Source organism: Marmota marmota, unplaced genomic scaffold (assembly GCF_001458135.2).
Source record: "Marmota marmota marmota unplaced genomic scaffold, marMar, whole genome shotgun sequence".
Lineage (NCBI taxonomy): Eukaryota > Metazoa > Chordata > Mammalia > Rodentia > Sciuridae > Marmota > Marmota marmota.
In genome coordinates, this window is record NW_025999925.1 from 9,055,913 (window position 1) to 9,067,956 (window position 12,044).

Sequence of the window (12,044 nt, forward strand, 5' to 3'; positions counted from 1 at the left end):
ACTCATGTGGACTGTGAAAACAAGCAGGGGTTTCTATCCTCACTTCAAATAAAGTAGACATCAAGCTAAAGTTAATCAAAATATATCAAAAAGGACATTTCATACTGCTTATAGGAACCATACATCAACAAGACATAACAATTATAAATATATATGCCCCAAACAATGGAGCATCTACATTCATCAAACAAACTCTTCTCAATTTCAAGAGTCAAACAGAGCACAATACAATAATTCTGGGTGACTTTAACACACCTCTTTCATCACTGGATAGATCTTCCAAACAAAAGCTAAACAAAGAAACTATATAAATCAATAATACAATCAATAACTTAGACTTAACAGACATATTTAGAAAATTGCATCCTTCAACAAGTGAATATACTTTCTTCTCAGCAGCACATGGATTCTTCTCTAAAATATGCCATTTACTATGCCACAAATCAACTCTTGGCAAATTCAAAAAAGTAGAGATCTACGCTGCATTCTAACAGATCATAATGGAATGAAATTAGAAATCAATGATAAAATAAATAATAGAAGCTACTCTAACACCTAGGGACTAAATAATATGCTATTGAACGAACAATGGGTTCAAAAGACATCAAAGAGGAGATTAAAAAAATTCTTAGAGGTGAATGAGAACATAGATGCAACATATCAAAATCTCTGGGACACTATGAAGGCAGTACTAAAAAGAAAGATCATTGCATGGAGTTCATTCCTTAAAAGAAGAAAAAAAAATCAACAAATAAAAATGACCTAACATTACATCTCAAAGCCTTAGAAAAAAGAACAAATCAACACCAAAAGCAGAACACAGGAAATAATTGATACCTGAACCACACTAACAAAGACCAGGAGAGAGAAAACTCAAATTACTAACATCTGTGATGAAAAAGGAATTATCACGATGAACACTAGAGAAATACAGAAGATAATTAAAAATTATTTTGAAAATTTGTACTCCAATAAAATAGAAAATATCAAAGGCATCGACAAATTTCTAGAGTCATATGATTTGACCAAACTGAATCAGGATGATATACACAAGTTAAACAGATCAATTTCAAGCAATGAAATAGAAGACTCCATTAGAAGGCTACCAACCAAGAAAAGTCCAGTACCGGATAGATACATAGCTGAGTTCTACAAGAACATCAAAGACAAACTAATATAAATACTCCTCAAATTATTTCATGAAACAGAATGAGTTTGGATGTGTTCCCTCTTTTTCTATGAGGCCAATATCACCCTGATTCCAAAACCAGACAAAGACACATCAAAGAAAGAAAACTTCAGACCAATATCTGTAATGAACATAGATGCAAAAAATTCACAAAAAATTCTGGCAAATCAAATACAAAAACATAAAAAAGATAGTGCACCATGATCAAGTGGGGTTCATCCTAGGGATGCAAGGTTGGTTCAACATATGAAAATCAATAAATGTAATTCATCACATTAATAGACTTAAAGATAAGAATCATATGATCATCTCTATAGATGCAGAAAAAGCATTCAACATAATATAGCACCCCTTCATGTTCAAAACAGTAGAAAAACTAGGGATTACAGAAACATATCTCAACAATGTAAAAGCTATCCTTGCTAAGACCCAGGCCAACATCATTCTAAATGGAGAAAAATTGAAGGCATTCCCTCTAAAACTAGAACAAGACAGGGATGCTCTCTTTTACCACTTCTATTTAACATTGTTCTTGAAACTCTAGCCAGAGCAATTAGACAGACAAAAGAAATTAAAGGGATATGGATAGGAAAAGAAGAACTCAAACTATCACTATTTGCTGACAATGATTCTATACCTAGACGATTCAAAAACTTCCATCAGAAAACTTCTAGAACTAATAAATGAATCCAGCAAAGTAGCAGGATATAAAATCAACACCCATAAATCAAAGGCATTTCTGTACATCAGTGACCAATGCTCTGAAAGAGAAACTAGGAAAACTACCCCATTTAAAATATATATATGACAGATTCAAACAATTTCATATATATATAAATGAAACAGGTGAAACACCTCTACAATGAAAACTACAAAATGCTAAGGAAAGAAATTAAAGAAGATCATAGAAGATGGAAAGATCTCCCTTGTTCTTGGATAGGCAGAATTAATATTATCAAAATGACCATACTGCCAAAAGTACTATACAGATTTAATACAATTCCCATCAAAATCCCAATGGCATTCCTCACATAAGTTGAAAAAGAAGTCATGAAATTCATCTGGAAAATAAGAGACTCAGAATAACAAAAGCAATCCTTAGCAAGAAGAGTGAAGCAGGTGGCATCACTATACCAGGCTTTATACTAGAGACCAATAGTAACAAAAACGGCATGATATTTGGCACCAAAATAGACTTGTAGACCAATAGTACAGAATATAGGACACAGAGACAAACCCACATAAATACAGTTATCTCATATTAGACAAAGGCACCAAAAACATATATTGGGGAAAAGATAGTGTCTTCAACAAATGGTGCTGGGGAAACTGGAAATCCACATGCAAAAAATGAAGCTAAGCCCCTATCTCTCACCATGCACAAAACTCAACTCAAAGTGAATAACTACCTAGGAATTAAACCCTAATAGAAGAAAAAGTAGGCCCAAATCTTCATCATGTTGGATTAGGCCCCAACTTCCTTAATAAGATTCCTATAGCACAAGAAATAAAATCATGAATCAATAAAAAGGATAGATTCAAACAAAAAGCTCCTGCGCAGCAAAAAAAAAAAAAAAAAAAAAAAAATCAGTGAGGTGAATAGAGAGCCTACAATTTGGGAACAAATTTTTACCACATGCACATCAGATACAGCACTAATCTCTAGGATATATAACTCAAAAATCTTAACATCAAAAAAAATACAACCCAATCAATAAATGGGCCAAGGAACTGACCAGATACTTCTCAGAAGAAGCTATACAATCAATCAACAAATATATGAAAAAATGTTCGACATCTCTAGCAATTAGAGAAATGCAAATCTAAACTATTCTAAGATTTCATCTCACTCCAGTCAGAATGGCAGTTATTAAGAATACAAAAAACAATAAGTGTTGGCGAGGATGTGGGGAAAAAGGCACACTCTTCATTACTGATGTAACTGCAAATTGGTGCAACCAATCTGGAAAGCAGTATGGAGATTCCTTGGAAAACTTGGAATGGAACCAACATTTGACTCAGCTATCCCACTCCTAAGTCTATACCCAAAGGACTTAAAAACAGCATACTATAGGGACACACCTACAATAATGTTTACAGCAGCACAATTCACAATAGTTGAACTGTGGAACCAACCTAGATGCCCTTCTGTAGATGAATGGGATTTTGATGGGAATTGCATTAAATCTGTATAGTACTTTTGGCAGTATGGTCATTTTGATAATATTAATTCTGCCTATCCAATGAGATATTATTCAGCATTAAAAGAGAATAAAATTATGGCATTTGCAGGTAAATGGATGGAGTTGGAGAATATAATACTAAGTGAAGTTAGCCAGTCCCAAAAAAACAAATGCCGAATGTTTTCTCTGATTTAAGGATGCTGATTCATAATTGGGGTGGGGGGGTAGGAGGATTAAATAAACTCTATTTAGGGCAAAGGAGAGGCGAAGGGTGGGAACATGGGGGTAGGAAAGATGGTGGAATGAGATAGATATCATTATCCTAAGTACATGTATAGAGACACGAATGGTGTGACTACTCTATGTACAACCAGAGATATGAAAAATTGTGCTCTACATGTGTAAAATGAATTGCAATGCATTCTATGTCATATATAACATTAAAATTAAAAATAAAATTATAAAAAAAAGAATACAAACAACAATAAGTGTTGGGGAAAATGTGGGGGGAAAGGCATACTCATACATTGCTGGTGGGACTGCAAATTGGTGCAACTAATATGGAAAGCAGTATGGAGATTACTTGGAAAACTTGGGATGGAACCACCATTTGACCCAGCTATCCCATTACATGGTTTATACCCAAAGGACTAAAACCAGCATACTACAGTGACGCAGCCACATCAATGTTTATAGCAGCACAATTCACAATAGCTAAATTGTGGAACTAACTTAGATATCCTTCAATTGATGAATAGATTTTTAAAAATGTAAAAAAAATGTGTTATATATACACAACAGAATGCTACTTAGCATTAAAAGAGAATAAAATCATTATTTGCAGGTAAATGGATGGAGTTGGAGAATATTTTGCTCAGTGAAATAAAGTGAAATAAGGCAATCCCCAAAAAACAAATGCTAAATGTTTTCTAAGACTTGTGGATCCTGATTCATGATGGGGAATGGAGGAAATTTGGAAAATAGGGCAAAGGGGAGGGAAGGAGCATGGGGGTAAGAAGGACAGTGGGATGAGATGGAAATCATTACCCTATGTATGAAGATACGAAGCGACATGAAAAACTGTGCTCTATTTGTGTACTATGAATTGAAATACATTCTGCTGTCAACTATAACAAATTAGAATAAATAAATAAATATTTTTAAAAAGAAACATTATCTGTTATGGGATGTGTTCTTACAATTACCATTCAGGAAACTTCAACTCTTCTAAATTTGACCTGGAACAAATAGTTTCTTTAAGCCAGGTGTGGTGGTGCATACCTGTAATCCCATCAGTTCAGGAGGTTGAGGCAGGAGGACCACAAGTTTGAGGCCAGCCCTGACAACTTAGCAAGGCTCTAAGCAAAGTGACACCTGTCTTTAAATTTTAAAAGTAAATAAATGGGATGCAGCTCTGGGTTCATTCTCTAGTATACCCTCCCCCCAAAATTTAATTTCTGTATGTAAAAAGGGAGAAAACAATATCTTATGTATAACTTATAGCTTTATACAGATACAAAGAAATATCTTTTTTCCTCATCTCACAGAATAAATATTGCTTTTCTTTTCTCTATAGTCTATTTACCTCCATTCCTTGCTTTCTCTCTTGTTAATATTTTTCTTCCCTTATTACCCTGATCCTCCTTTTCTTTCTATCCTAGTTATCACCTATGTTGTCTTATACAATGGTTAGTTTAAATTCAATTCAAATAAGTGATTAGTTGTACAATACCTATCAAGAAACACATACAAGAAGAGTAAGAATCAGCCAGCCAACTATAAATATTATATATTCTTGTAGGCCAGGTGACCAACTCCAATGCTATTGTTTTGATATGAGTATTTAGTTATTCTTAGCCATACCTGAAATTATTCAATCATTAGAGTGCTAGCATACTTCAAGATTTGATTTAACTGCCAGGTCAAAGAAACTGAATTCTCATGATAATCTTACTTATTAGTCTATTTTCTCTGCAATGATTTTATACACACACACACACACACACACACACAGTAAACAAATAACGTGTAGTAATATATCATGTACATATGTATATGTATAATATTAATTCACATTCCTAAAGTTATTTTAAAAGGTGTTTTACATTTTTGTTATTAAATTAAAATGAGGCATAGTTTTTAATAATTAAACTTTAAATGGGAAGTTTGGAAAGTATATATTTTTTTTTAATTCCACAAGTTGAAAAGAATATTAACATTAGAAGAAAGAAGTTTCTTGTCATTTTTAGTTTTTAAATTACGGAGGAACTGGAAACTTTTATTGAAGAATACAAGTAGAAAGTAAGTTTTCAAAGGATATCATTTTCAAACAATAGCATTGGAGTTGGTCAGTTGGCCCACTAGACTATGTAATCTTTGATCCAAGTAAAGGAAATGAACTGAAGCATGGGAAATTCTGTAGCACTGGGTATGGTGCAAACCAGAAAAGAAAAAAGTGATTAGGGAAATCATTTCAGAAAGAAGAGGGAACAGCTCCAGTAAGTAAAATCACCTACTTTCCTCTACTTCATACTAAAAGTAGAAATTCCCCTCCTCCTCTCCAAAGCATTTGGTTCTCATATCTCTTGCATTTTATTCTCCTTCTTTGTACGTGTATCTCTCTCTCTCTCTCTTTCCTACATCTTCAACCCTTTCCAAACCTTTTACTGATTTTTCACCTCAATGTATACACATGCTCAAATCTATTCTACTCCCCAACTCCCACCCAGGCTACTGGGGATTGAACCCAGGGCCTCATACAAGCTAGGCAAGCAATCCACCACTGAGCCACATCCTCAGCCTTTTTTAACTTTTAGTTTGGGACAGGGTCTGACTAAGTTGCCCGGGCTGGCCTCAATTTTACACCTGGCCTTATCCTCCCAAGTTGTACTGCCATGACCACCAGCTCATTCAAATCTATTCTATTTTTAAAACAAAACTATTAAGTACTGCTCTGCATAGGACCTGAGAAACTACACGTGCTGTCACACACTTGACTACTCTTGGCCATGCTACAGCTGAAAACATGAGTTAAAACAGCCTTCTAAATTTCATGTTCACCACTCTTCTGAGACTCTTCTCCACTAGACAACCAAAGTTCACCTTACTTTCCAATTCAGAAAAACCTTTAGACTTTTTTGTTTGTTGTTTGTTTTTATTTACACTTGCTGAGGAATGAATTAAACTGATCAATGCTCTCTTCCAGGAATTCCTTTTCTGTATCTATACCTTTTCCCTCCTGATTACTCATGTTCCTCTCCATTTGCTTTTCCTAAAGATTCCTCTTTATCCACCATGCTTAAATGTTGATTTTTCCCAGATTTCCAACCCAGGCCCTACTCTTCTTTGTTCCATTAGGCATTTTAATCTATGAATTCCTCATCTGCTGTACAGTCTGTGCTGTTAAGTCCCTAACAATTATGTAGCCCTTTCTGAGATACAGAACACGATCTCTGGATTTTTGTAGGGCAATTTTATCTGAATATCTCAAAATATAGCCTGTTCAAGCTAAAACACAGTCTTCTCCAAAGCTAAGCCTGTTGTTCTCCCTATATTCCTTCACTCAGTGAACAGCCTCAATGTCTATCCTATCAATCAAATTGAAAACTTGGGAGCTCCTTGTTCACCTCTAAACTATTTGACACATTGTTATCTGAGATCTCTCACATTATTACCTTTACAATGGACAATTATAAGCATCTTATAAACTGGTCTCCACCTCTGTTGTCAATCCTCTTCAATTCATCTCGATGTTGATGCCAAGTGAGTATCTAAAAGCACAAATCTTATAATATCACACACCTTGTTTATAATCTCTGTTTGTAGTCCAAAATCCTTGATGTATCCAAGGACTTTTTAACCTGACTGCTGCTTTTGTATCTAGCTTTAGATTCCATCTTTTCTTAGTACTGCACCTATAGATCAATTGCTTCAAACTGTTACTCCTTAAGTACATGATCATCCTCCTTTTGGGATTTTATGCTAGCTATTCCCCACCCAAAATACCTTTTCCTTATTCAACTTTCATGTCTGCTTAGATTCACTTTTTGAAGTCTTTTCTAACTCTTTTTAAAATTGCTTTTGTATTGGTTTTATTACTAGTATATACTTCTATTATAATACTTTTCATTGTTTATCTCTCCTATTACTAATTATCTTGAAGGCAGCATAGTTTTGTACTTTGTAAATATTCAGTGAGGAGGCTTAAATAATGGGACAATTCCAAATTCAAATATTCTGTAAAAAATAGAAGAAGTAACAAAATTGGTCCATAAATAGTCTTAGTTTGAACAACTGAGCAACCAGTAAGTTCCTGAAGAATACATGCCATCCTAATCATCTAGACCTCAACAACAGCAACAGCTTTCCTAGTAGGTGTAAAAAGTCAACCATTATTATGGTCCTGAATTCCTAACCTAGATCACAGATTATGAAGCCCAGTTCTAAAGAGTGGAGGCTTAGCCAGGCACAGTGGCACATGCCTGTAATCCCAGTGGCTCAGGAGGCTGAGTTTTGAGCTCAAGGAGAATCTTGAGTTCAAAGCCAGCCTCAGCAAAAGTGAGGTGCTAAGCAACTCAGTGAGACTCTATATTTAAATAAAATACAAAATAGGGCTGGGGATGTGGCTCAGTGGTCGAGTGTCCCAGAGTTCAATCCCCGGTACCCTCCCCATAACCAAAAAAAAAAGTAGAGGGTTAAAAGGTTAGGCTTCTACTGGATTCAGAACCTACAGTAATGGCTTAACTGTACAAAATGATCAGGACAGTTTAGGATTTGGGCATTTTTCTAGAACAGTGGATCCAAAGCTTTCATCATTTCTCAGAGGAGCCCCTGACTTCAAAATTATTAAGAATCATTTATTTAGATAGCTGAACTAGGTACCTTTTAGGGAAGAAAACTAAAAACATTGAAAATACATTTCCTATACACTGTACATGTGCTAGATTTAAGTTGAACAAATATAGTCTGGAAATATTTATGCGCTAATTATTTAGAATTTTTTTATATATCCAACTAAGTAAGAATTAGTTACTTTAAACATCAAAGCCATATAGGAAGGACTCCCCTGAATCTAAGAGCCATCAAAAAAAGTAAAAAGTAAAAGCTCTGGTAAGATTTTATTTATTTATTTATTTTAGAGGAGAAAGGAGAGAGAGAGAGAGAGAGAGAGAGAGAGAGAGAGAGAGAGAGAGAGATCTTTTTTGTAGATGGACACAACACAGTGCCTTTTTAAAATTTTTATGGGGTGCTGAGAATCGAACCCGGGTTCTGCCTGTTCTAGGCACACGCTCTACCACTGAGCCACAATCCCAGCCCAACTGGTAAGATTTTTATATGCACCTTCTGACAACTGGTAACAAAAAAAGCTAGTCAAGCAGATGCAAAAAATATCTGTAATTTATTATCACCCATCTATAAATTCAATAATTTATTACCAACCATCTATTGTATGAGACTAGGTTATATTCACAAGAACGGTAGTAAAAGAGAAATAGGTACAAGAAATAAAATTAATGCTATAACAGAAAACTTAAAATTCTCACTGTTAACCCTGATCCAACAGGAAGACAAGTCTCAGATGCTTTGTATGCCACTTTGTGAAGCTAATTCAAAACTTACAGAGTATAAAGGTATTAATAGGTGAAGAGACTCAATGACTATCAGAAAATAGCTAAGAATTTATAGTGAAGATCTAGATATCATCAAAACATACTGTAAAAATGAAAATTTGACTTTTATAATATCATATAAGAGATCAGTCCTAAAACCCCCAAACACAGCACTTCTGATGATGCTTAACTGTAATGAACCGTTGTTCTAAATACAGGAAGAATTCTCAACCAAACAATTGCACCTGCTCCTGCCATATGTACGTGAGACAAACAGGGGAAACCCACAACCACAACTGACCATGTGCAATTCACCACAGGACTTCTAGTAAGGAATGCTTTCAGGAGATTAAAAAGATGATGGCATTAAATAATGTACTAAGTAACCACATTCATGGCACTAGAAAAGAATTTTTGTTTTCTTCTTTTAAAGAAGACGCTGAGAGATTAGTGTACAAGGCAATAAACAGGAAATGCTTCTCCTGTTATTGTACCTTTTAGCCAGAGTTGCAGAGTTGACACTTTTAAACTTTTTTCTCCTTTTCGTTCTTTTTCTTTTTTCTCCTCACACGTGCTAGGCAAGCTCTCTGCCACTGAGCTACAACCCCAGCCCTCATTTCTCATTTTGCACAAGTCAACAATAACCTTTTCTCTAAGTCCAGAAAGGACATATCCACTCCTATTATTCTACCTTTCAGCCACAGTTGACATTTTTAAACATTTTTTTCTTTCTCAAAACCCTCCCTTATTGTTGGTATCTCTGATGGTACACTTTCCTGGTTTTCTTCCTACCTCTTTAGTTGGGTCTTCTGTCTCCTTTGTAGCCTATTCTTCCTCCTCACCTCTTAAATGTTAAGTATGCAAATTTTTTATACAAAGTCCATTTTTTCTCCTCACACATGGGAAATACCATTTACCCATCTTTCTTTCTTTTACATATCAGATATACCTAACCAGCTGCCTACATCAAATCTCCACCAGGATGCCATGTACTTCCAGCATGCCCACAAAGCTGAACTTTTCACCAAATCCTGTCAATGCTATTTCAACACTTACATCTTCCACATCCTTCCACTTCTCTTGCTACTCATTGATTATACACTAGCTGAGGTAACCATTCTCTTCTCACTGAAATAGCTTTCTAAGTACTTCTCTACTTCTGGATTGATTCATGTTCCATCCATTTTCTACTCTATATAACTACAATGATATTAAGATACATTACTCTAAGATGAATACTCTCCTGCTGAAAAACTTACCTGCATGGATTGACTTTATAAGTAAATTCAAACTCCCAGTTTCTGTCTCCAGACTCATCCCTAATCATCTATCACCTCAATTTCCAACACACTGAAATTCTTTCCATTCTTTCTACATGCTATACTCTTTCTGCCTACCCCTCCTCTTCAAACATCATAGGATTGACCCAGAAAATTCCTCTTCTTTATCTCTTCATGTCTCTCTGAGTAACTCCCTATATACTTAAAATCTTGGCTTAGATAAAAGCTTCTCTAGGTGAAATGTATTCAGTATGTGCTAGATGGTATTCTGAACATCCCATAAAACATTTCTTTCTTACTGCTTATTGAGCTATTTGTTTTCCTCAATAGATTGTCATCAACAATAGGGGAAGGATGTGTACCCATTTTATTCACTGGTGTGTCCACAGTATCTCGTATAGCACCTGATACATACAAGGATTCGATAAATATTTGTTGACAGTATGCAATAAATAAATTTTACTAAGATTGCAAAGAGAAATTTGCTCAAAGCATATGAATAAATAAAACTTAAAAGTTACCACCCATATGGCAGAAATGTAAAGAAATATAAAATTGTGATCTTCAAAGCAAGCAAGAAACAAAAATACATATGAATAGTTCAGTATCTGCTTAGCACTTTATCAGGAAACCATTTCTCATGAATACGCTTTTACATCTTGAGAAAATGAAGATAAATTTGTTTCAGTGCCTGCTTATTTGTAATTTATTCCCCTCTTTTTCTTAGAAATTTTCCATTTGATGGATGGCTATTATTTTGGAATAGGATTAGCCAATCAAATTATTATCTCCCATTCCCAATCCCTCAAGAGGAAAAGTGAGGCTTCAAGGGAGAAACAGGAATGGTGTTCTGAAGCTTATGAAGTGGTCTAGCATTATGACAATTTAATATGCCTCTTCACAGACAGCAACCTTATACATAGTCAGTGAGCAGAGAATCAAAAAAAAAAGTACAATCCTCATTTGCCACTGCAAGTAAAAAAAGGAAATCTGCTATGGACTGAATTATATACCTCGTCCACATTCATGTGTTGAAGTCCTAACTTTCAAATTTATTTTGAAGTGGACCTTTGATAGATAATTACATTTGGTTGTGGTCACAAAGGTATGACCTTCATTGTGGGAATAGTGCCCTTCTAAGAAGAGACACAAAAAGCTTTCTTTCTTTCTCTCCCCCTATCATGTAAAGTCATAGTGAGAAGGTGACTGTCTACAAGCCTAAGAGAGGGCCCTCATTAGAAACCAGTCATTCTATCACCTTGATCTTAGACTTCTGTCCTCCTGACTGTGTATAAGCCATTCGTTCTCTGATATTTTGTTATGGCAGTCCTAACAAACAAATACGATAATCATACTTACAGTTGGAGATTCCACATAGTTGTTTCAATTCCATCTTGACTAAATAGTAACATCTTTAAGTCAAAAAACACTAACGCTAGTTTTGAGTTTTGCTTTTAAAAGTGCTGGCTTTCAAATAACAATTTTAGAAAGTAAAAATTGAAAGAGAAGCATGAAATATAAACAAGTATAGTGCAAGTCTACTGAAATGCATTATCAATGTAGTAAAAATGGAATAAAAGATACTTACCACCACCAAGAATGTAAGAATCCTGGTGGTTCCCCCAATGTGATGTTTTTTTCCCATCTTATCTAAAATGAATAAAAAAGATATTAAATACTTTCCTAATACTTTTTCCCATACATAATACAAAACAATATTTTTCCCATTTTTTTTATTTTTTATTTTTTAGTTGTAATTGGACACAATATCTCTATTTCATTT

At 34.7% G+C, this 12,044-nt stretch overlaps 1 protein-coding gene across 12 annotated transcripts in view; it reads right to left on the minus strand.

Moving 5' to 3' along the window:
- The window catches only part of Ssbp2 (single stranded DNA binding protein 2), a 324,265-nt gene that overhangs the window by 209,725 nt on the left and 102,496 nt on the right, over nucleotides 1-12,044 (minus strand). For all 12 annotated transcript variants that reach the window (XM_048800214.1, XM_048800216.1, XM_048800213.1 and 9 more), the window contains one exon: nucleotides 11,850-11,911. In XM_048800214.1, the coding sequence (XP_048656171.1) occupies nucleotides 11,850-11,911 (62 nt within the window). The remainder of the gene's footprint in view (nucleotides 1-11,849; nucleotides 11,912-12,044) is intronic.